This window comes from Ranitomeya imitator, chromosome 6 (genome assembly GCF_032444005.1).
Source record: "Ranitomeya imitator isolate aRanImi1 chromosome 6, aRanImi1.pri, whole genome shotgun sequence".
Lineage (NCBI taxonomy): Eukaryota > Metazoa > Chordata > Amphibia > Anura > Dendrobatidae > Ranitomeya > Ranitomeya imitator.
This window is the reverse complement of record NC_091287.1, coordinates 86,826,556-86,853,328: the sequence shown is the minus strand read 5'-3', so window position 1 is coordinate 86,853,328 and position 26,773 is coordinate 86,826,556. Positions and strand designations below refer to the sequence as shown.

Below are 26,773 nucleotides of genomic sequence, written 5' to 3'. Positions count from 1 at the left end.
CCACAGCTGCTGGAGATAAAATAATGAGGGACGCCATAATTACATGGCGCCGGTGCAGAGCAGGTGCACGCCTCCGACCACAGAGCCAAGGACCGGAAGCGCGCCGGCGAGTGCGTCCATAGGTCGCAGTCAATGACGCACCGAGCCCCCAGCACCAGGACCGAGCGCGCGCCATAGTACGGGCACGGCTTCCGTGAGAGATCGGTGCCCTTGAAGGGACCAGTCTCCCCTAAGAATCAGCCCGGGCTTGGCATCCCACGGAGGATACGGAGAGGCGACACTCGCCGTGCTCACCTGTTGATGGTTTGGGGAGATCGGAACCTCTAAAGCAGAGGTCCCCAACTCCAGTCCTCAAGGCCCACCAACAGGTCATGTTTTCAGGATTTCCTTAGTCTTGCCCAGGTAATAATTGCATCACCTGTGCAATGCAAAGGAAATCCTGAAAACATGACCTGTTGGTGGGCCTTGAGGACTGGAGTTGGGGACCTCTGCTCTAAAGGATCCGTCGCCCCATTCGTCTGCGGCCTACACATCGTCCGAAGACGAGGGCTAAATTTTTGCAGCCGGCCGGAACGTTACCTCGGGGAGGTGGGCCACAGGGAAGCTGAGGCTGCCTGTTCGCATGTAAATATCCCACTGCAAAGGTCCACCGCCAACTGGATCCACTCACCATGGGTGCGCGTTCCGGCATGGAGCCGCTGCGGATGACTGGGTTTCAGTGCCGAGGAAAGCGCGCGCACTCTACTGTTCTGCTGCAGGTCAGGTATTGCAGCGTGGACGGTGCAGGGATAAATGGTGTAAACCTCAATCCACCATCCCTTTGTTAGGGAGGTGGAGAGGAACCGTCCCGTCCACCTCCTTGTGCCATCCGCTTTTTACAGTGGTGGGACAGTGGGGGCTGCTCCGACTCCATAGAGAGGGACCTCTGTACATCCACGGAGTTCAGTCCCCAGGTGGACAGGGCCAGTTCTCCAGCATTAGGCCTGGCTGGGGAAGAGGGAACGTGGAGGCGACACTCCATGTGCTCGTCCGTTCAGGGTGCGGGGTGCCCTTGAAGGGACCCGTCGCCCCAAAGAATCAGCCCAGGCATGGCATCCCACGTCGCAGGAGAGGATACGGAGAGATGACACTCTCTGTGCTCGCCTGTTGATGGTTTAGGGAGATCGGAACCTTGAAAGGATCCGTCACCCCATTCGTCCGTGGAAAAAATAAAATCTAAAATCAAAAATGTAAAAGGTAAAAATAAAATAATACAGAGTTTTGGGTCTGAATAGCAGACCCATCCGTGTGCCTCCTACGGACACTAAGCAAGAACTGGTTAGCTGAGAGCCAGCAGGAGGGTGTATACTGCAGGGGAAGAAAGAACTTTTTTTGTATCACTTAGTGTCAGCCTCCTAGTGGCAGCAGCATACACCCACGGTCTGTGTCCCCCAATGAGGCGAAGGAGAAATAATTGCTTTAAAAAAAAAAATACTCCCTATATTGTCAATATAGACTTATTGCTGTTCTTGAGACTGTCTCAGAACTTCCCCCTAATGTGATGGTGAGAAAGCTGCAGATTCCCGTCTGCCGTATGCCCTGTACATTGGAGCATACAGGCAGCCAGATAGATACTGAGCGTGGGTGGCCAGAGCTACTGAGCATGGGTGACAGCCGCAAAAATATATGACTGGACATTCTGAAATGGAATCAAAACATCACCACGGTGCAATTTTACTGAAGACCACCATTGGATCAATCTGCACAAGCGCCGCCCGCAGCTAGGACCAATGGTGGGCTTCAATAAAAAGGTGCCGGTGGTACTGAGCAATCTACACATGCGCAGCCACCAGCACTATTTTCCTGAAGACTTCCAAGAGCTCAATCTGCACAAGCAGCGCCCACGGCTAGTACTAATGGTTGGCACGAAACTAATGGGTTAAAAGGCGCCGGGGGGTACTGAGAAATCTACACATGCGCTGCCACCAGCACCATTTTCCTGAAGACTTCCAAGAGCTCGATCAGTGCAAGCAGCGCACGCGGCTCGGACGGGGTCAGCGTGAAATTTTAAATAGATTAGAAGAAAAAAACATCCAGACACAGCGAAGGGGTCAGAACAAAGCTGAAGACCCTACTCACAGGCCCACCACAATACACAAAGATATGAATACAAGGAAACTTCAGAGATTAAAGAAAATCCACAAAACCGATTTCTTCACCTGAGATATCATTTTACTCAGTATGACAGCCCCAATATGTCCGGCTGCACTTTGCTTAGTAAAATGCTGCTGAAAGGTTTTCTTTAAATAAATCAAAGACATTTAAAATACATCAACTCACATATTCATTTTGCTCTTGTTGTATCTCATAGAATATCTTGTTCCTTATGGTTTCAATTTCATGTTTCACTTCACTATGAGCTGTTGCATTGTAGTCATCGGACTGCAAAACAGGTAAATCATCAGATATATAGGATATTTAGCATAATCATGCTATGGAATATTTACACTGCATTTACGTGACAATTTTTGGTACATGTTGGCTACAAATGCCTTGAAAAAATAGAAAACTTTTCACACTGTGTTTATTTATATGTAACTATCACTTTGCCCAAGGAAAATAATAAACCATTTAATTAGTATTTGGGAACACTGAATTAACTCCAATGGAGGGGGGATTTCTATTGTATCATGATACAAGTTTCTAAAAATGATGGAAAGTATAATTAATCAAGGAACTATTCTATCACAAGCTAGCTAATGTTATACCTAAACTTGAAATGCTGTCCGATATTATTGACCTAGTGCAGATGAGCAATTCTTTGCAATGGTCACTAAATTGGGAAAAGAGGTCATCAACATCACAAGTTCGGCAACCCTTTTAGGTCTATTAACTATCAGCTTGCCTGGAGAAATTCTGAAGATACAAACGTAGAGCTGCCAATACAACAGCTGCCGTTCTACGTTAACTGTGTAGCAGTCATTTATAGTAAGACTAAAAGTCTTGGTGCATCCTTATAGCCTAAAGGTCCCCCCATACACATTGGTCTAAAGTTGGCTGAACACGGTCAGTCGAGAGTCTACTGCGTATGAGGGCTTCCTGACTGCCCTGAGAGATGATTGTGGAGGACAGAACGATTCAGACTGTTGGACCCTCTCATACAGCACACAGAAGCTCTCGACTGAGTGATCCTTTGTAAGGGTACCGTCTCACAGTGGCACTTTGGTCGCTACGACGGCACGATCCGTGACGTTCCAGCGATATACTTACGATCTCTCTGTGTCTCACAAGCTACTGCGATCAGGAACCCCGCTGAGAATCGTACGTCGTAGCAGATCATTTGAAACTTTCTTTCGCCGTCAAGTGTCCCGCTGTGGCGGCATGATCGCATCGTGTAACAAAAGTGTGCACGATATTCTCCACCTCCTCTGCTGATTCTACATCGCAAATACGTCATGAAATTATCGCTCCAGCGCCATGCATTGCGAAGTGTGACCGCAGTCTACGACGCTGGAGCGATAATGGAGCGACGCTGGAGCGTCACGGATCGTGCTGTCGTAGCGACCAAAGTGCCACTGTGAGACGGTACCCTAAGGTAGAGTGGGCCTATACCTGCCCGATGAGTGCACTGGCCCTAATGGTGAAACTGCATAACCCTCATTCATTCAGTTACACAGAACAATGGGTTACTTTGTTTTAGAAACAAGACATTAAAACTAATCAAACCTCTTCCATGCTGCTGCTCTCAAGCAGTTTCCATCTCAGCTGCGCTTTCAAGCCCTTAATACTCTTCTTCACAGTTATCAAATCATCCACATTTGGGTTTTTATTTATCCATTCAGACATGTTCTTTTTGAACTGAAATGTAATAATTAAATATATACATATAAAGAGCTTGTAGTACATGCTGAATATCAAGCAGGGAAAAATTAAAAGCTACTCAGACTGTTCACACTATACACATTTTAACACTGCTGGATAAGGCTTTATGCAAGATTTGCACACAAACTTACACCATACCTTATTGCATTAACAATGTTTCAAGAAAACAAAATTCAGAATTAAAATTCTGACAACATTGTTTCAGAATATCTATTTATTCACAGCTTCATGAAAGACCAAGTGGCCATGCTGAATATTTGAAGAGTAGCCAACGTGCTGAAGCCAAGGAAGCCTCTACTGCTGCAATACAATGAGCTTCAATTCTGAATAAAAAAAAAAATCACTATTCGCCTATGTGCACACGTTCAGTAAAATGTCAGCACCATTTCTGCATCTCTCAGCTGGAAAAACACAGCTGAAAAAGTGCATTTTGCCGTGTCACACCCCTGGAAGAAGGCACCGTGCCAAAACGCGCGTAGGGGCTCGTGGCAGTGTGGTTTCCCCTCAGGTATTATGACCGGTTAATTATGTGCTTATCCACTCCTCTCTCTATCAGACTATAGCCTCGCTATGCATGTTTAGGCAATACTTTGCACTTTTTGCTTTCTAACTACCTATATATCCATGCATTAGTAGGGGGCTGATATGTTCTATTGTACAGTATTACAGAGCGTACTTGCACTTTATGGAGTGAATATTAGTCTATATAGTACTGTGTATCACTTACCTATGGGTCTCCACAGTATGTATTTGGTGATCGTTTGTCATTTCCTGGATTCCCTTTTTGATACTTGCATTATGTTTTTTTATTGGCTATTTAATAAAGATCTCTATATACTGACAGCAGCACGATGTTTAATAGCCTATCATTGGAAACAAACTTCTCCGCCACCTAGGGTTGCTCTACATGCTCGGATCCAAGATACTAGATATTTTGAATGTCAATGTTCCGAATCACAAGATTGTTGAGAATTTAATCTTGTCTGGTCGCTGTGGGCTACCTTCTCGGCTCTTCTAACCAGTTAATACTTAGGAGTTTAATAAAATAGGCCAATTACTCATTCCTACTATTTATCCCTCCCCTTCCTAGTCTTCTCTATATGCAAGGTTGTTTACCCCCTTTTCTTCTTTTTGCCATTAATAATCGCATTAACTGGTTGCAAAAACATAATTACATAGGATGTAAGTTTAATGTAATAAGTTTAATCGTTTAGAACGGATACTGTAACAGGTTAAAAAAATCTTTCTATAATTCTTTTATGTATATCCTGTTTCCCCAAAGATCAAACATTTCTTGGACCTTTTTTTTTTTTTTTTTGCAGACATCATAACTTTGTTCCACTGTGACTGGGTCGTCCATAGCAGCCCCAGTTACAGGGGAAATCGGCACAGTACAATGACATAAGTTACTGGCAGAGCTGATCTGGGTCTACTGGGGGTGGGGTGATTGCCAGGACCTACAGGCACTGACAATATAGCTCTACACGATATAGATCACTCGTTGAGTGCAATTTTTCATGTTAAACTGGACACACAATGTAATTGTGGCTGCAGAAAGGAATAAAAACATTTTGTTTAATTTACCTCTCTGTTGTGGAGAAAGCGGATAACACCCACTTGGACTTAAAAGCCAACTTATTAGATGCCAAATACTTTTAATATCACTGCACCGATAAGGCAAAAAAAAATTTAAAAAAAAGTTTTATGCTTACAAAGACATTTTTAGCATAAAAGTATTCTGATGAATTGTACATTTAAGTATCTACGCTTGAATTTTTGCCACAAAGATTATTTAAAACAGACTAAGATTAAAGTCACTTACTGCAAGACTGGACACATATTTTTCTTTTAAGGCTGAGATGAGACGCGTCTCTTCAGAAATCAGCTTCACGACTCTGTTATATGCATTTGTGATTATCTTACGATCCTCTTCACCTGGTTCCTGCAGTTAACGGTAAAAAGTATATACCTGATCTCTTTTTTTTTTTTTTTCAATAAATACATACTGAACAATACTTACAAATCGCAGCAAAAACGTATTCTTTTTAAAAAAATGTAAAGTCTGAACGCAGCTTTACAGAGCTTTTTTTTTTCCATACCAGAAAACCATTCTCTCAGTAAATGGAAATTGGACTGCACTCAGAAGTCATCCAAGTGCAGTCTGAGGGTTTCCACACTTATTAACTTGAATGGCAGAGTACGATCAGAATATTGGATCATACTCAGGCATGTAGCAATTTTTTCCTTGAACCAGCATGGTCAAAGAAAAAAATTCAGACATGTGCACAGAATGTCAGCCGTCTGCACGAGCTCCAAGAATAGGTCACCAATGTCAGACTGGTTAAGGTTTGACACCAATCGTCCATTTGCAGCTGGATGTACACAGTATGCAGAACCAGAACAGTACTAGTATTCACTAACTTTGTTTCCATAGTGTGGCCTTCCTTGCAATTCAACAGCACATTTATTATTATATTCCAGCAGCAGGTGTCCTTATGGATGGTTCTCTCTAACATAGCAGTATCTGCTCATGTCTGGACAATTCATTGTAACCCACTATAGTCATCATATTGAGGATATTTTTTTAGGCTCTGTAGATTGTTTGGCTATTGTAACAAGTCAGTCATTATTGTATTGTACTAGATTTGATTTGTATTACATATGTTTAGGAATTCTGTGTGTATGGTCCAAGACTATTTTTTTTTTTTTTTTTTTTTAACTCCATTAAGTATGGTATTTTGTTTCTTATGTAGTGCAGGCACTCTTTTTTTTAGTGCCGTCATATACCATTGATTATCTAATAAAAGATAATTTTATTTAATTTTTCTAATCTTTGCTCCAGATTTCCTGGCCAAATGTTTGGTGTTCCCCTTTTGCGTTTCCTGAACAGCACAGATACATGCACTGTGTAGCGGCCATTCTTGCATGCATGTAATATGAATGAAGCATTCACTAGTGTGGAAGCTCACTAGAAGATCATGGCGTAACCTAAAGTCACCCCTCAAACCAATCAGCCAAACAAGAAGAACGATGGTACATGAACACGCGTCACAGATCACAATGGGGCATTTTGCATATTTATTAGAAAATATTACAATGAAACCATTTGTATAACCACAAATGTATTAAACTCCCTAGTTTAGGAGTCATCTACTTTTTTAGTAGCGTCTCTTGCCAAGAAAACATTAGAACATGTTCACACAAGTTCACCGCTCATTAAAAAGAAATGGCCTAAAATAAAGCTTACCACAAGAGAGATTTCCAGCTCCTTCGAAACGTGGCAATCAACCTTTTCCAGGATGTTATCAATATCCAACACAATGTCACATGAGCCACAGGAGAAATGTGATTTCAGGTCAAAGAACTTTAGGAACAAAATAAGTAATTGTTGTAAATCAAAAGCTAGGTACATCCAGAAATAAGTAAAACAGAGTATCGGGGCCCTTACACAATGGATTGTTCTGATGGCAGCTATGGCTACTTTCACACTAGCGTCGGCCCGTCGCAGTGCGTCGGGCCGACGTACCGACGCATCCTTTGTTAACGCAGCACATTGGGGGCAGCGGATGCATTATTACAACGCATCCTTATCCCCTCCGCATCATTGGTCGGGGGAAGAGTAAGGAGGCCCTCATATTCATTAGATGGTCTGCCTGTTGATATTGGTGGTTTAGTCTAATGTGTGTGGAGGCCTTAACTTGACAGATCAGGAATCAGCAACTTTTGGCACTCAAGCTGCTGTGAAATGAAAGCCCACAAGTTGCTCTGAAAGTCGCCTTACAATGGAGGTCGGGAACTAAGGTAAGGTCACGTCAGGGCTGTGATGCAGAACTAACACGACCAGCTGCCACTGTAGTTTTCAGATTACAGCACCACTTTGTGGGAAAACTAGCTGTTCCCCCTGCACAGTCAAATCATGGAACCTGTCACCAGAAAAATTCTATTAACCTGCAGACATGGGGTTAATCGTGTTATTCACCTGCTCGAAGACGCCACGCAGCCGAACACTGTGGGGAGAAAATGAACTTAATTCCCCCCCGGTTTCAGTCACATGGCGGCGCCAATGCAGGTTTAGTTACCGCTCTGAGTATAGAGAGTGGCGCCTGTAACCGCGCCCCGACACTGGCTCTGCATGGGGGCCGGCTGTCAGTAGGGGCCGGCTGTCAGTAAGGGCCGGGGGCGCGTATACAGCCGCTGCGCTCTATAAAACAAGAGTGGTGTTTGAGAAACTGGAACGCTGACGTGGAGAATAAAGTTACTTTTCTCCCAGCAGCGTTCAGCTAAGTGCGGGCGTCGCGAAGGGTAATAACGCTATTAGCCTATAGGTTAACCCCATATCTATAGGTTAAGAGAGTTTTTTCTGGTGACAGGTTCCCTTCAATAGGCAATTTGGAAGTCACAGCCACACCGGCCGCTGTAGTTCTCAGCCAAGCAGCACCATACCTTGCCTTATCCTTGCAGTCCTTTCATGTGAGCACGTGTCCTTAGTGAGCGCCAATCAACAATAAAATGACAATGTTCGCTTACTAATGTTTAAGAGGGTTTCAGACTCAGATGGCATAATGGTTTTTTTCTACAAATCGCAGCAAAAACGTATTCTTTTTTAAAAAAAATGTAAAGTCTGAACGCAGCTTTACAGAGCTTTTTTTTTTCCATACCAGAAAACTTTTTTTTGTTTGCTGGACCCATTTTTGGTTAGTGTGTCAGTTTTTACTTTGTTGCTTGTATTGTACTGCGCTAAGCACGCAGATGATAGTGTGGGATCGGTTTTGGCTTTGTTTTTTTCTTTTAAGTGGCCATCCAGATGAAAGTAGGGCATGTCTATTTTTAGTCTATTTTTGTAGGGAAAAAAAACCTTACATGGAAAAGTCAAAAGGCACTGATATTAGAAAGTCTAATCTAACCATAAAAGAATGGATGGTGCACGTATAAAAAAAAAAATCTTGATGTGTGGAAAAGCAATTACTAGTTGCAGCTATTGTGAGGGTTTCATAGGTGTGATCATTAATTCCCTCATTCTGTCACATTTTATATATAATGGTTGGCAGCACCTGCTCTCTTAACATGAGGAAAACTGCTGCGGATAAACTACATGCCTGCATAAGTCGGGCAAACGATTATTTGTCATTCAACTGTTGGGCATGTACTGCTGCACAACGATCAGCAGCGATTGTGCATACGATAATGCAATAATGCAGCGATCATCTTAACTTGTCTGCCTACAAGTGACACTAAGCTAAACTGAATAGCTTGGTTTTCAGTAGATAGGTGTAGACTGCTGGGGAGGAACTTTTTTATCTTAGTAGTAATTCTTAGTCTCAGCCTCCAGGTGGCAGCAGCGTACACCAAAGGTCTCCAGTGTCCACCAATGAAGCGACAGAGAAGCACTACTATAGATAATAATCCATTACATACGAGGGGCGATCCAAAAGTAATGATAATCAATACTAAACACAATGAATATAGTCAAAAAATAAATTTATTTTTCTACATAGTCTCCTAACAAGTCTATACATTTAGTCCATCTCTTTTCTAAACTTAGAATTCCCTTTGAAAAATATTCTTGATCTTGACCCTCAAAAAAATCCCCAACAGCGGTTATCACGTCGCTATTGTCGTCAAATTTCTTGCCCCGGAGGTGTTCCTTGAGCCGAGGAAAGAGAAAGAAGTCACTGGAGGCTAGATCTGGTGAGTAGGGGGGGTGTTCCACCAGTTCAAAGCCCGCTTCTTGAATGGTAGCCATGGCAACAGCAGCTTTATGAGCCGGCGCGTTATCTTGGTGAAACAGCACTCCAGCCCGCAGTTTGCCGCGCCTTTTCTCCTTGATAGCCTCCCGCAATCTTCTTATTTGTTCTGCGTAGTAGGAGCCCGTAATAGTGGCTCCCTTCTCCAAATAGTCCACCATAATAATTCCTTCAGCGTCCCAAAAAACGGACGCCATAACCTTCCCTGCTGAGCTTGACACTTTGAATTTCTTCGGCATTGGTTCGTCGGCTCGTTTCCACGTCATCGATTGTTGTTTAGTTTCAGGATCAAAGTGGTGGATCCAGGTCTCGTCCATGGTCAAAAAACGTGACAAAAAATTTTCCTTGTCTGCTTGGAACTTTTCGAGATTTGCTATTGAAATGTCAACTCGTTTCTTCTTTTGCTCGTCGGTTAACATTTTTGGCACCCAACGCGCGGAGACCTTTCTCATATGCAATTCTTTTGCAAGGATTCTTTGAATACTGCCATATGAGATCCCTGTGACCTCAGCTACATGCCTGATAATCACTCTTCGATCTGCCAATACAACTTCTTCAACTTTTTTCACGTTTTCTTCATTGAGGGACGTGGATGGGCGTCCTTCACGATGTTCATCTTCCGTCGATGTTCTTCCCAGCTTAAATTCCTTGGCCCAGCGTGCAACTCTGGAATATGGAGGAGAAGAGTCCCCCAATGTTTCCACCAAGTCGCTGTGTATGTCTTTGGTAGTCATTTTTTTTTAAAGCAGAGGTATTTGATGACAGCTCTGAGCTCGTTTTTTTCCATTTTGATGTTCACTCCTCGGTAGTTCATATTCAAATGAATGTAGCTCCCGGGAATCGTGATCTATTTAAGTAATTTTTTTTCCTGGACTAGTGGGTACCTAAGAGAGAAGAAAACTTTTTATTTTAATTTCTGTGTGCAATAGAAATAACCGATCATTACTTTTGGATCGTCCCTCGTAAAATGGTCCTACACAGCAGATTACTGGGAAACGCTGGTCAGTTTGTTTCTCTAACCTGCTTATTTACTAATTATTCAGATATTGTATTCGATAAGATGAGAACCAAATACATTCATGCCGCTGATCAGAAACACAGGCCAGAATGGTACGTGTAAGATATCCAAAACGCTAAATCACTAATTGAGAAGCAGAGATCATTAAGTCAGAATAGTAAGAATAATGTAGAGGGACAACAGCAAGGGGGAAATAACTATATTGGCAAATTCCACTATCGATAACTATCATTCATTTCAATAGATTTGGCAAGTACACCTTTTCAATGTTAGCCAACCATGTAGCCAGAAGGCCCAGAGAGCTGTCCGTGTCACTTCGGAGAGTGCTGAATTTGTCCAATTTTGCCTGTTTCCAATTATAAAACTCCTGGAATCCAGCATCCGAATCTTCACAGTCACAAGATGCTCCATACACAACTTCAAGGGAATTCAGTAGTGCCTGTATGGAGACAGAGGAAAGAAGAATATGGCCCGGCTCCAGTCACCAGGGGTACAGAGAATTCCAATATTTACTGCAGACATTTCTGCATCAAAAACGCATCTCTACCAATGCTGCATAAAAAAAGAACTTTTGTTGCATTTTTTATGCCCCCCACCTCACCTACAGACATTAAAATAGGAGAAAAACACTTCAAAGTTAAGATGATGGTTATGCATTATTTCATGAATCAATACTACACATGAAAATAAGCGAATTTTTATTAGATCTTATCAGAGAAATCTGCTTCTTACTCTGACAAAATTGATCAGTCATTATCAATATTCTCAATTCTGAGGCCAAAGAGGTAACATTTCTCCTTGTGGAGCGTGACATACCGGTTCTGGCATGCCAGTGTAAGGAGACTTATTCGCCATGCAATGCTCCTCTATGAAATTAAATATGCAACAACAGTTACGCTTTACACAACTGACTGGATGCAGACTTGAAACCGCTTCAAATCTGCAAGGAAAAAATAAGCAACCTGTGCATGAGATTTTGGGAATCTCATTTCATTCACTTTGCCGGTAATAGGAAATGCTTCAGTTTTTTAGACAAAAAAATGAGGAGAAAAAAACATGACACAAAAGAAAGCAAATGCTTAACATGTGCACATACCCCAACATAATCTACTTATAAAAGCAATGTACATCTCTGATTAACCATTAGTATAGAGCACAGCAGTGGGTCTTACAGAAAGGAACGTCTGACGCCTATTACAGGAGGGGGGAGATGGAGACAATTTATATATATAATTTATCTTTGAAGCAATAGCAGTAGATCGGCACACTGTACAGATCTAAGAAATGACGTTTTAGAATGTTTTTGTGGGGACTACGTGTAATAACTCAGACATATGGAAGGAGCCAACACTCCTCTTTGAATCTGTAATAAATGTTGATTGAATAACAAAAGTAAAATATACTTAACTATCAAAGTCACAAAATAACTGAATAGAAATGTATAATCTATCCAAGTATGATAATTTCTTGAATTCCTAAATTACTGCCCAATTTGTTAAATTCATACCTGAAGATTTGCGAGCCTTGATTCAAGTGGCAACTCGTCAACCTCAATAGCAAACGCTTCTACAGAAGAATTTAGCTGTTCTTTAATTTTGTTCCGTTTGTCAATGATCAAGTCGAGTTCAACCTGAGTTAACAGATTATGAATCATGAAGAATATTTAAAAATAAATATAAATAAACATATTAATTGTTTAACAGATGTCCCATATGGACAAATCAAGTCCTGGATTTTAATCCTTAAAGGTTTTTTTTGTAGTAAATGGATTGACCAGTTTAACCCCTTAGTGACAGAGCCAATATGGTACTTAATGACCAGGCCAATTTTTCCAATTCTGACCACTGTCACTTTTTGAGGTTATAACTCTAAAATGCTTTAAAGGATCCCGCTGATTCTGTTTTTTCGTGACATATTGTACTTCATGTTCGTGGTAACATTTCTTCGATATTACTTGCAATTATTTATGAAAAAAACGGAAATATGGCGAAAATTTTTAACATTTTGCAATTTTCAAACATTGGATTTTTATGCCCTTAAATCAGAGAAATATGTCACAAAAAATAGTTAATAAATAACATTTCCCACATGTCTACTTTACATCAGCACAATTTTGGAAACAACAGTTTTTTATTGTTAGGAAGTTATTAGGGTTAAAAGTTGACCAGCAATTTCTCATTTTTACAACACCATTTTTTTTTTTAGGGACCACATCACATTTGAAGTCATTTTGAGGGGTCTATATGATAGAAAATAATGGTGTGACACCATTGTAAAAACTGCACCCCTCAAGGTGCTCAAAACCACATTCAAGAAGTTTATTAACCCTTTACGTGCTTCACAGGAACTGAAACAATGTGGAAGGAAAAAAACTGACATTTAACTTATTTTGCACACATTTAAATTCAGAACCATTTTTTTTTATTTTCTCAAGTGTAAAAACAGAAATTTAACCATAAATTTTGTTGTGCAATTTCTCCTGAATACACCGATACCCCATATGTGGGGGTAAACCACTGTTTGGGCGCACCGCAGAGCTTGGAAGAAAAGGAGTGCCGTTTGACTTTTTCAATGCAGAATTGGCTGGAATTGAGATCGGACGCCATGTCACGTTATGGGGCAATAATGAACGGTATGGAGCATCTATTTTTATTTTTGAAATTCACCAGTAGCTGCTGCATTTCCTACCCTAGGCTTATACTCGAGTCAATAAGTTTTCCCAGTTTTTTGTGTCAAAATTAGGGGGGTCGGCTTATACTCGAGTATATACAGTAAGTTTGTAAACATTAGATTCTAATTTATGCTAAGAACTAGGGAACGTTATGAGAGATTTGTCTCTTGGAGTGTACATTTCCTCTGCATGATACTGACCAATCCTAAGCCGGTGAGTGATACAGAGAAAAAAAATAAATGAATGACACACCCCCAGATAATGTCAGACCTTCTCTGTGTGTAACATGTCAGGACACACAGCCCTGCTCTACTCTGTGATCTCTACACCTACTTGGCAAACAGCTCGAGCTCAGTGAGGTTTGATGGAGATCGCTTGTGAACAGCAGTTTTCAGCTCTTTCCACAGATTCTCAATTGGATTGAGGTCTGGACTTTGACTTGGCCATTCTAACACCTGGATATGTTTATTTGTGAACAATTCCATTGTAGATTTTGCTTTATGTTTGGGATTATTGTCTTGTTGGAAGACAAATCTCTGTCCCAGTCTCAGGTCTTTTGCAGACTCCAACAGGTTTTCTTCAAGAATAGTCCTGTATTTGGCTTCATCCATCATCCCATCAATTTTAACTATCTTCCCTGTCCATGCTGAAGAAAAGCAGGCCCAAACCATGATGCTGCCACCACCATGTTTGACATGGGGATGGTGTGTTCAGGGTGATGAGCTGTGTTGCCTTTACGCCAAACATATCGTTTGGCATTGTTGCCAAAAAGTTAGATTTTGGTTTCATCTGACCAGAGCACCTTCTTCCACGTTTGTTGTGTCACCCAACAACACTCAAAGATGTCCATAAAAAGAAATGGATTTCTTCTTGCCACTCTTCCATAAAGGCCAGATTTGTGCAGTGTACGACTGATTGTTGTCCTATAGACAGACTGTCCCACCTCAGCTGTAGATCTCTGCGGTTCATCCAGAGTGATCATGGGCCTCTTGGCTGCATCTCTGATCAGTCTTCTCCTTGTTTGAGATGAAAGTGTAGAGGGACGGCCGGGTCTTGGTAGATTTGCAGTGGTATGATACTCCTTCCAATACACCTTCCATTTCAATATGATCGCTTGCACAGTGCTCCTTGGGATGTTTAAAGTTTTGGATATCATTCTGTATCCAAATCTCGCTTTAACCCCTTAGCGACCGCCGATATGCCTTTTAACGGCGGCCGCTAAGGGTACTTAAACCACAGCGCCGTTGATTAACGGCGCTGTGGAAAAAGTCAATAGCGCCCCCCAGAGGCCGATTTTCTCCGGGGTCTCGGCTGCCGGGGGTAGCCGAGACCCCAGAGAACATGATTCGGGGGGTTTTTAACCCACCCCGCATTTGCGATCGCCGGTAATTAACCGTTTACCGGCGATCGCAAAAAAACAAAAACAAAACGCGATCTCTTTTTAATTTCTCTGTCCTCCGATGTGATCGCACATCGGAGGACAGAGAAAAGGGGTCCCAGGTGGCCCCCCAATACTTACCTAGCTCCCCCGATGCTCCTCGTGTCTCCCGGTGGGCGCCGCCATCTTCAAAATGGCAGGCGCATGCGCAGTGCGCCCGCCGGCCGGCACCGGGAGAATCTTTGGGGTCTCGGCTGCCGGGGGTAGCCGAGACCCCAAAGAGCATGATCGGGGTCGGTATTACCGACCCCTGTTTTGCGATCGCCGGTAATTAACTGTTTACAGGCGACCGCAAAAAAAAAAAAAAAAGTAAAGTGTAATTCTCTGTCCTCTGATGTGATCGCACATCAGAGGACAGAGAAATAGGGGGATTCGGGGACCCTAGCATACTCACCTAGGTCCCTGGATCCTCTTGCTGCTCCTCCTGGCCGCCAGCAGAAGAAAATGGTGGGCGCATGCCCAGTGCGCCCGCCATCTGTCTCCATCTGCCGGACGGCAGGAGAACAGCAGTTGGGGCTAAAATTAGGGTTAGGCTTCTTTCACACTAGCGTCGGGCCCGGCCCGTCGCAGTGCGTCGGGCCGAGGTTACCGACGCTAGCGTTGCCTCCGCCGCACAACGGGTGCAGCGGATGCTGCTTTTCAGCGCATCCGCTGCCCCATTGTGAGGTGCGGGGAGGTGGGGGAGGAGTTCCGGCCGCGCATGCGCGGTCGGAAAAGACGGTCCGTCGGCTGCAAAAAATGTTACATGGAACGTTTTTTGCGGCCGACGGTTGGCCGAAAAACGGCGCAACCGTCGCGCGACGGTTGCGACGTGTGGCAATCCGTCGCAATGCGTCGCGTAATGTTAGTCAATGGAGAAAAAACGCATCCTGCAAACACTTTTGCAGGATGCGTTTTTTCTGCAAAACGACGCATTGTGACGGATTGCAGTTAACGCTAGTGTGAAAGTAGCCTTAGGGGTAGGGTTAGGGGTAGGGTTAGGGGTAGGGTTAGGGCTAGGGTTAGGGCTAGGGTTAGGGCTAGGGTTAGGGCTAGGGTTAGGGCTAGGGTTAGGGCTAGGGTTAGGGCTAGGGTTAGGGCTAGGGTTAGGGCTAGGGTTAGGGCTAGGGTTAGGGCTAGGGTTGGGGCTAAATTTAGGGTTAGGGTTGGGGCTAAATTTAGGGTTAGGGCTAAATTTAGGGTTAGGGTTGGGGCTAAATTTAGGGTTAGGCTTCTTTCACACTTACGTCGGTACGGGGCTGTCGCAATGCGTCATACCGACGCACGTTGTGAAAATTGTGCACAATGTGGGCAGCAGCTGTAGTTTTTCAACGCATCCGCTGCCCAATCTATGTCCTGGGGAGGAGGGGGCGGAGTTACGGCCACGCATGCGCGGTCAGAAATGGCGGATGCGACGTACAAAAAAACGTTTCATTGAACTTTTTTTGTGCCGACGCTCTGCCAAAACACAACTGATCCAGTGCACGACGGACGCGACGTGTGGCCATCCGTCACGATCCGTCGGCAATACAAGTCTATGGGCAAAAAACGCATCCTGCGGGCACATTTGCAGGATCTGTTTCTTGTCCAAAACGACGGATTGCGACGGAATGCCTGCCCCTGATGAAGCTGCTTGCATGCGGCGACACGCGTAGGGCAACTTAGCCCCATGGACACAATTTCTAGGACAATTTGACTGGCATCCTGACTGATAGGACGGACCGGACCAGTAATTTTTGACTTCTCATCCACCTGCTATTCACCCTCTATGACCCCGCATGGGTTTCGCATTTTTTTGATTACCTTTTTTTTTTGGTATGTCCACTTACTATACCTCACCTTTAGATTTTTATTTACTTTTTTCAGTGGGATTACCATATCTATGTGTGGGTGTAATGCTATATGGACCACTACAGGTCTTTAGATAGGGTGTGTTGGTTACATACGTGGTCTGTCTGCCCTTCAGGAGTTAGGAGTGTGTTCCAGGGTTATTTGAATCTATTATTATTATTTATTTAGTATTGTTTCATCGAATTGGGATATGTTACATGTACCTTCATGTTAATCCTTTTCTCTGGAAACGCTCTATTGTATATGTCAGCTCTCTCAGGTGCCACTATATTTAATATTCTTGTCTGTGGGCTAAGGTTTTCTGCGGTTCCCGGTACTACGGGCACCTCTGTGTGTGTTTTTTAATTGGTTTTAATTGTATTGTGCGCTTATTGGACTGTTCATTAATAAATATTTTTTGATAATTGTGTATATTTGTCCTGTTGATCTCCTGTACAACATGTCTTCTCTCTATGTGGTTCATGACGGAATGCGAAACGACGCAAGTGTGAAAGTAGCCTTAGGGCTAGGGTTAGGGTTGGGGCTAAAGTTAGGGCTAGGGTTGGGGCTAGAGTTAGGGTTAGAGCTGGGATTAGGGTTAGGATTAGGGTTGGTATTAGGGTTAGGGTTGGCATTAGGGTTACGCTTGGGATTAGGGTTAGGTTTGGGATTAGGGTTAAGGTTAGGGTTGTGATTAGGGGTGTATTGGGATTAGGGTTAGGTTTGAGGTTAGGGTTGAGATTAGGATTAGGGGTGTGTTGGATTTAGGGTTTTGATTAGGGTTATGGTTAGGGTTGACAGTAGGGTTGTTTTGGGGTAAGGGTTGTGATTATGGTTAGGGTTAGTGATTAGGATTATGGATCAGGTTGGGATTAGGGTTAGGGGTGTGTTGGGGTTAGGGTTGGAGCTAGAATTGGGGGGTTTCCACTGTTTAGGTACATCAGGGGGTCTCCAAACACGACAGCCAATTTTGTGCTCAAAAAGTCAAATGGTGCTCCCTCCCTTCTGAGCTCTGCCGTGCGCCCAAACAGTGGGTTACCCCCACATATGGGGCATCAGCGTACGCGGGATAAATTGGACAACAACTTCTGGGGTCCAATTTCTCTTGTTACCCTTGTGAAAATAAAAACTTGGGGGCTTCAATATCTTTTTTGTGAAAAAAAAAATATTTTTTATTTTCACGACTCTACATTCTAAACTTCTGTGAAGCACTTGGGCATTTAAAGTTCTCACCACACATCTAGATAAGTTCCTTGGGGGGTCTAGTTTCCAAAATGGGGTCACTTGTGGGGGGTTACTACAGTTTAGGTATATCAGGGGCTCTGCAATCGCAACATAATGCCCACAGACCATTCTATTAAAGTCTGCATTCCAACAAGGCGCTCCTTCCCTTCCGAGCTCTGCCGTGCGCCCAAACAGTGGTTTACCTCCACATATGGCGCATCAGCGTACTCGGGATAAATTGGACAACAACTATTGCAGTCCAATTTCTCCTGTTACCCTTGTGAAAATAAAAACTTGGGGGCTACAATATCTTTTTTGTGGAAAAAAAAATATTTTTTATTTTCACGACTCTGCATTCTAAACTTCTGTGAAGCACTTGGGCATTCAAAGTTCTCACCACACATCTAGATAAGTTCCTTGGGGGGTCTAGTTTCCAAAATGGGGTCACTTGTGGAGGGTTTCTACTGGTTAGGTACATCAGGGGCTCTGCAAACGCAACATAATACCCGCAGACCATTCTATCAAAGTCTGCATTCCAAAACGGCGCTCCTTCCTTCCGAGCTCTGCCGTGCGCCCAAACAGTGGTTTACCCCCACATATAGGGTACCAGCATACTCAGGACAAATTGGACAACAACTTTTGGGGTCCAATTTCTCTGGTTTCCCTTGTGAAAATAAAAACTTGGGGGCTAAAAAATCTTTTTTGTGGAAAAAAAAAAAAAAATTATTTTCACGGCTCTGCATTATAAACTTCTGTGAAGCACTTGGGCATTCAAGGTTCTCACCACACATCTAGATAAGTTCCATGGGGGGTCTAGTTTCCAAAATGGGGTCACTTGTGGGGGATTTCTACTGTTTAGGCACATCAGGGGCTCTCCAAACGCGACATGGCGTCCGATCTCAATTCCAGCCAATTCTACATTGAAAAAGTAAAACGGCACTCTTTCTCTTCCAAGCTCTGCGGTGCGCCCAAACAGTGGTTTACCCCCACATATTGGGTATCGACGTACTCAGGAGAAATTGCACAACAACTTTAGTGGTCTAATTTCTCCTGTTACCCTTGTGAAAATAAAAATTTGTGGGCAAAAAGATCATTTTTGTAGAAAAAAAATGCAATTTTTTTTTTTTCACGGCTCTACGTTATAAACTTCTGTGAAGCACTTGGGGGTTCAAAGTGCTTACCACACATCTAGATAAGTTCCTTAAGGGGTCTAGTTTCCAAAATGGTGTCACTTGTGGGGAGTTTCCACTGTTTAGGCACATCAGGGGCTCTCTAAACGTGACATGGCGTCCGATCTCAATTCCAGCCAATTCTGCATTGAAAAAGTCAAACGGCGCTCCTTCACTTCTAAGTTCTGCGGTGCGCCCTAACAGTGGTTTACCCCCACATATGGGGTATTGGCGTATTCAGGAGAAATTGCATAACAAAATTTATGGTTACATTTCTGTTTTTACACTTGTGAAAATAAAAAAAATGGTTCTGAATTAAGATGTTTGCAAAAAAAAGTTAAATGTTCATTTTTTCCTTCCACATTGTTTCAGTTCCTGTGAAGCACGTAAAGGGTTAATAAACTTCTTGAATGTGGTTTTGAGCACCTTGAGGGGTGTAGTTTTTAGAATGGTGTCACACTTCATTATTTTCTATCATATAGACCCCTCAAAATGACTTCAAATGTGATGTGGTCCCTAAAAAAAATGGTGTTGTAAAAATGAGAAATTGCTGGTCAACTTTTAACCCTTATAACTCCCTAGCAAAAAAAATTTTTGTTTCCAAAATTGTGCTGATGTAAAGTAGACATGTGGGAAATGTTATTTATTAACTATTTTTCGTGACATATCTCTCTGATTTAAGGGCATAAAAATACAAAGTTTAAAAATTGCAAAATTTTAAAAATTTTCGCCATATTTCCGTTTTTTTTTTTCATAAATAATCGCAAGTAATATCGAAGAAATGTTACCACTAACATGAAGTACAATATGTCACGAAAAAACAATCTCAGAATCAGCGGGATCCGTTGAAGCGTTCCAGAGTTATAACCTCAAAGTGACAGTGGTCAGAATTGCAAAAATTGGCCTGGTCATTAAGTACCAAATTGGCTCTGTCACTAAGGGGTTAAACTTCTCCACAACAGTATCACGGACCTGCCTGTTGTGTTCCTTGGTTTTCATGATGCTCCCTGTGAATCAAACAGAACCCTAAGACTATCACAGCGCAGGTGCATTTATATGGAGACTTCATTACACACATGTGGCTTATATTCATCATCATTAGGCATTTAGCACAACATTGGATCATTCAGAGATACACAATGAACTTCTGGAGTGAGTTTGCTGCACTGAAAGTAAAGGGGCCGAATAATATTGCACACCCCACTTTTCAATTTTTGAATTTCCACAAAAATTTAAAATAACCAATAAATTTCGTTCAACTTCACAATTGTGTTCCGCTGGTTGATTCTTCACCAAACATTTACATTTGGAATCTTTAACCCCTCTGTGACCTTAGACGTACTATCCCGTCGAGGTGCCCTGGGCTTATCTGACCCTGGACGGGATAGTACGTCATAGCGATCGGCAGCGCTCACGGGGGGAGCGCCGCCGATCGCGGCCGGGTGTCAGCTGCTTATCGCAGCTGACATCCGGCACTATGTGCCAGGAGTGGTCACGGACCGCCCCCGGCACATTAACCCCTGGCACACCGCGATCAAACATGATCGCGATGTGCCGGCGGTGCAGGGAAGCACCGCGCAGGGAGGGGGCTCCCTGCGGGCTTCCCTGAGCCCCCCGCAGCAACGCGATGTGATCGCGTTGCTGCGAGGGTCTCACCTCCCTCCCTGCTTCCTCCAGCCCCGGATCCAAGATGGCCGGGGATCCGGGTCCTGCAGGGAGGGAGGTGGCTTCACAGAGCCTGCTCAGAGCAGGCACTGTGAAGGCTGCAGCGCTGCATGTCAGATCAGTGATCTGACAGAGTGCTGTGCAAACGGTCAGATCATTGATCTGTGATGTCCCTCCCTGGGACAAAATAAAAAAGTTAAAAAAAAATTTCAAAATCTGTAAAAAAAAAAAAATAAAAAAAAAATATTCCAAAATAATGAAAAAAATAAAAATATTATTCCCATAAATACATTTCTTCATCTAAATAAAAAAAAAAAAACAATAAAAGTACACATATTTAGTATCGCCGCGTCCGTAACGGCCCGACCTATAAAACTGGCCCACTAGTTAACCCCTTCAGTAAACACCGTAAGGGAAAAAAAAAAAAAACGAGGCAAAAAACAACGCCGCCGAACAAAAAGTGGAATAACACGCGATCAAAAAGACAGATATAAATAACCATGGTACCGATGAAAACGTCATCTTGTCCCGCAAAAAACGAGCCGCCATACAGCATCATCAGCAAAAAAATAAAAAAGTTATAGTCCTGAGAATAAAGCGATGCAAAAATAATTATTTTTCCTGTAAAATAGTTTTTATCGTATAAAAGCGCCAAAACATAAAAAAATGATATAAATGAGGTATTGCTGTAATCGTACTGACCCGAAGAATAAAACTGCTTTATCAATTTTACCAAACGCGGAACGGTATAAACGCCTCCCCCAATAGAAATTCATGAATAGCTGGCTTTTGGTCATTCTTCCTCACAAAAATCGGAATAAAAAGCGATCAAAAAAGGTCACGTGCCCGAAAATGTTACCAATAAAAACGTCAACTCGTCCCGCAAAAAACAAGACCTCACATGACTCTGTGGACCAAAATATGGAAAAATTATAGCTCTCAAAATGTGGTAACGCAAAAAATATTTTTTGCAATAAAAAGCGTCTTTCAGTGTGTGACGGCTGCCAATCATAAAAATCCGCTAAAAAACTCGCTATAAAAGTAAATCAAACCCCCTTAGTTAGGGAAAAATAAAAAAAAATGTATTTATTTCCATTTTCCCATTAGGGCTAGGGTTAGGGCTAGAGTTAGGGCTAGGATTAGGGCTAGGGCTAGGGTTAGGGCTAGGGTTAGGGCTAGGGTTAGGGCTAGGGCTAGAGTTAGGGCTATGGCTAGAGTTAGGGCTATGGCTAGAGTTAGGGCTAGGGTTAGGGCTAGGGTTAGGGCTAGGGTTAGGGCTAGGGCTAGGGCTAGGGCTAGGGCTAGGGCTAGGGCTAGGGCTAGGGCTAGGGTTAGGGCTAGGGTTAGGGCTAGGGCTAGGGCTAGGGCTAGGGTTAGGGCTAGGGTTAGGGCTACGGTTAGGGTTGGGGCTACAGTTAGGGTTGGGGCTAAAGTTAGGGTTAGGGTTTAGATTACATTTACAGTTGGGAATAGGGTTGGGGTTAGGGGTGTGTCAGGGTTAGAGGTGTGGTTAGGGTTACCGTTGGAATTAGGGTTAGGGGTGTGTTTGGATTAGGGTTTCAGTTATAATTGGGGGGTTTCCACTGTTTAGGCATATCAGGGGCTCTCCAAACACGACATGGCGTCCGATCTCAATTCCAGCCAATTCTGCGTTGAAAAAGTAAAACAGTGCTCCTTCCCTTCCGAGCTCTCCCGTGTGCCCAAACAGGGGTTTACCCCAACATATGGGGTATCAGCGTACTCAGGACAAATAGGACAACAACTTTTGTGGTCCAATTTCTCCTGTTACCCTTGGGAAAATACAAAACCGGGGGCTAAATAATAATTTTTGTGGGAAAACAAAAAGATTTTTTATTTTCACGGCTCTGCTTTATAAACTGTAGTGAAACACTTGGGGGTTCAAAGTTCTCACAACACATCTAGATAAGTTCATTGAGGGGTCTAGTTTCCAATATGGGGTCACTTGTGGGGGGTTTCTACTGTTTAGGTACATTAGGGGCTCTGCAAACGCAATGTGACGCCTGCAGACCAATCCATCTAAGTCTGCATTCCAAATGATGCTCCTTCCCTTCCGATCCCTCCCATGAGCCCAAACGGTGGTTCCCCCCCACATATCGGGTATCAGTGTACTCAGGACAAATTGGACAACAACTTTTGGGGTCCAATTTCTCCTGTTACCCTTGGGAAAGTACAAAACTGGGGGCTAAAAAATAATTTTTGTGGGAAAACAATTTTGTTTTATTTTTATGGCTCTGCATTATAAACTTCTGTGAAGCCCTTGGTGGGTCAAAGTGCTCACCACACATCTAGATAAGTTCCTTAGGGGGTCTACTTTCCAAAATGGTGTCACTTGTGGGGGGTTTCAATGTTTAGGCACATCAGTGGCTCTCCAAACGCAACATGGCGTCCCATCTCAATTCCTGTCAATTTTGCATTGAAAAGTCAAACGGCGCTCCTTCCCTTCCGAGCTCTCCCATGCGCCCAAACAGTGGTTTACTGACACATATGGGGTATCAGCATACTCAGGACAAATTGGACAACAACTTTTGGGGTCCAATTTCTTCTCTTACCCTTGGAAAAATAAAAAATTGGGGGCAAAAATATAATTTTTGTGAAAAAATATGATTTTTTATTTTTACGGTTCTGCATTCAAAACTTCTGTGAAGCACTTGGTGGGTCAAAGTGCTCACCACTACTCTAGATAAGTTCCTTAGGAGGTCTACTTTCCAAAATGGTGTCACTTGTGGGGGGTTTCAATGTTTAGGCACATCAGTGGCTCTCCAAACGCAACATGGCGTCCCATCTCAATTTCTGTCAATTTTGCATTGAAAAGTCAAACGGCGCTCCTTCCCTTCCGAGCTCTGTCATGTGCCCAAACAGTGGTTTACTGCCACATATGGGGTATCAGCGTACTCAGGATAAATTGGACAACAACTTTTGGGGTCCATTTTCTCCTGTTACCCTTGGTAAAATAAAACAAATTGGAGCTGAAGTAAATTTTTTGTGAAAAAAAGTTAAATGTTCATTTTTATTTAAACATTCCAAAAATTCCTATTAAACACCTGAAGGGTTAATAAACTTCTTGAATGTGGTTTTGAGCACCTTGAGGGGTGCAGTTTTTAGAATGGTGTCACACTTGGGTATTTTCTATCATATAGACCCCTCAAAATGACTTCAAATGAGATGTGGTCCCTAAAAAAAAAATGGTGTTGTAAAAATGAGAAATTGCTGATCAACTTTTAACCCTTATAACTCCCTAACAAAAAAAAAAATTGGTTCCAAAATTATGCTGATGTAAAGGAGACATGTGGGAAATACGTACGCTACTCACCTGGTAGCAGTGTTTTTTCAGGAGCCATGACAGCACAACGAGAGAGGGGATCCGCCCTTCAGGGACAGGAAACCTACAGACATAAAAAGGGCGGTACCTCTCTCCCACGTCAGTTGTTTCCAGAGTATGAGAGGACCACCTTGGTTAATAACACAGATGCAGTATATACATAAATATATTTTATTATGCAAGTGAACATAAATTTTAACCCAAAACTAACAGGGTGTTGAATCATCCAAAAATAGGGTAGGGAATCTAAGGGTGCTGTCATGGCTCCTGAAAAAACACTGCTACCAGGTGAGTAGCGTACGTATTTATTCAGTCGCCATGACAGCACAACGAGAGACTTTCAGAGACGAAAGATTTAGGGGGGGATAATAGCTTCCAGTACTCTTCTCCCAAATGTAAGGTCTGAGGAACTACCCAGATCTAATCTGTAGTGTCTAAGAAAGGTAGAAGGGGAAGACCATGTGGCCGCCTTACATATGTCTTCGATCGACACTTCTGACCTCTCCGCCCAGGAAGATGCTACGGCTCGCGTGGAGTGTGCCTTTATACCATCTGGAACTTCGTTGCCACCTGCGGTATAAGCGAGAGAGATCGCCTCCCTAATCCATCTGGCTAGAGTGTTTTTAGATACTCTAAGACCCTTCCTCACCCCTTGATAGGCTACAAACAGGGAGTTATCCTTTTTCCAGGCATCTGTTACTGCAATATATTTAAGGAGACATCTTCTTACATCTAAGGAATGAAAACTACGTTCTTTATCGTTAGCAGGATTAGAGCAAAATGAGGGTAAGACTACCTCCTGTACCCTGTGAAATTTTGACGCAACTTTAGGAAGATATAGGGGATCGGGTTTCAATATTACCCTATCCTCCCTAACCTGCATGTATGGTGGATGTCTGGAAAGTGCCTGCAGATCACTAACCCTTCTAGCAGACGTGAGAGCAACCAACAGGGCTGTTTTGATTGAAAGGATCTTTACAGGGATGGTATCAATGGGCTCGAATGGGGCTTGCGTTAGGGCTGAGAGTACCAAATTTAGGTCCCATGGGACTAACCTTTGTTTAATAATTGGTCTAGACCTCGTGACTGCTTTAAAAAATCTAGAAATCCAGTGGTTACTGGCTAAATTAAGATTATATAATGCTCCTAGCGCTGACACCTGAACTCTAAGAGTACTTGTGGCCAAGCCCATTTCTAGGCCTTTTTGTAAAAATTCGAGAATCTGGTTTATACATGGCTTTTGGTCAATTTGAGCCCCTGAATATGACAAAAATTTTCTCCACACTCTAACATAAATGCTCGTTGTAGAGGGTTTCCTACTTTTAAGGAGTGTATTTACCAGATTCTGAGAGAATCCTTTTCCCCTCAGTAAGGACCTCTCAAGTTCCATGCCGCTAGGTGTAAGTTGGCTACTTGAGGATGGAGGATTGGCCCTTGGGAGAGCAGATCTGGTAGCTCTGGCAGGATCCATGGTTGGCAGACAGACATCTTCCTCAGCCAAGGAAACCAAGCCCTCTTGGGCCAAAACGGGGCTATCAAGATTACCTGGGCCCTGTCCTCCCGAATCTTCCTCAGAACTAAAGGAATCAGATTTAGAGGGGGAAAAGCATATGCGAGCCTGAAGCGCCAAGATATCAGCAGAGCGTCCACAGCGTATGGGTTGTCTTTTGGAATTAGGGAGCAGAATTGGTGTAATTTTTTGTTCCCCTGCTGGCAAAAAGGTCTATCTCCGGACAACCCCATAACTGAATGATCTGGTTGAAAATGGCTGGATTTAACGACCACTCTCCCTGTCTGAGCATGTTGCGGCTTAGGTAGTCGGCTTTGGTATTGATACTTCCTTTTATATGAAGCGCCGTCAGGGAGAGAAGATATACTTCGGCCACCTGAAAGATATGATTTGCGACCTCCATCAATGAACTGGATCGCGTGCCACCTTGACGATTAATGTAGGCCACAGTTACCCGATTGTCTGACAATAGCCTGACGTGTCGACCCTGTAGGGGTACAAGGAATTTATTTAAGGCATGTTTTACCGCCAACAGCTCTTTCAAGTTGGAGGAAGAGTCCTGTTCAGACTGAGACCATAGTCCCTGAACCCAATCCTCCCCTAAGTGAGCCCCCCACCCCTTGGGGCTAGCGTCCGTAGTCAATACTCTAGATATATGATTTATCCAAGGGACCCCCCTGCGTAGATTCGAAGTGTGAGTCCACCAACCAAGAGAATATGTAGTCTCCGTAGAAAGTGTGAATTTACTGTCGAGGTGAGCTCTTAGACGACGGGAATTGTGTAACACGTCCCACTGTAGAGTCCTTGTGTGGAACTGTGCCCAGAGAACCGCCGGGATACAGGACGTAAGAGAACCCAAGATCGACATCGCACTTCTGACCGATACTAAGGGATTATTTATTGCCCTGGTGACCAACTGCTTAACTTTAGCAATTTTAGCGTCCGGCAGGCGACATTCCTGCTGACCAGAGTCTATAACATATCCCAGGAACTCTTGTACTTTTAGGGGCTGAAGGCGCAACTTTTTGATATTGACTATCCAGCCCAATTTGTGTAACGCATCCATGACTTTTTGTAGTTGGTCTTTGCAATGCGACTCAGAATGACCCACAATTAGCAAATCATCCAGGTAAGGGACTATCAATATATCATGTTCATGCAAGTGCGCCATAACCTCCACCATGATTTTTGTGAACACCCGGGGTGCAACTGCGACTCCGATGGGAAGTGCCTGATACTGAAAATGTTCTACCGTGCCCGCTAGTGATACCGCCACCCTAAGAAACCTCTGATGATCAATATGTATTGGTACATGGTAATAGGC

General features: G+C 43.3%; 1 protein-coding gene across 1 annotated transcript in view; it reads right to left on the bottom strand.

Annotated features, from left to right (window-relative positions):
- Positions 1-26,773, bottom strand: part of STK31 (serine/threonine kinase 31) — a 160,961-nt gene that overhangs the window by 39,471 nt on the left and 94,717 nt on the right. Inside the window, exons 11-16 of the mRNA XM_069729864.1 lie at positions 12,131-12,253; positions 10,883-11,062; positions 7,109-7,225; positions 5,684-5,803; positions 3,706-3,837; positions 2,320-2,421 (exon numbers count right to left, since the gene is read on the bottom strand). Coding sequence (XP_069585965.1) covers positions 2,320-2,421; positions 3,706-3,837; positions 5,684-5,803; positions 7,109-7,225; positions 10,883-11,062; positions 12,131-12,253 — 774 coding nt within the window. The remainder of the gene's footprint in view (positions 1-2,319; positions 2,422-3,705; positions 3,838-5,683; positions 5,804-7,108; positions 7,226-10,882; positions 11,063-12,130; positions 12,254-26,773) is intronic.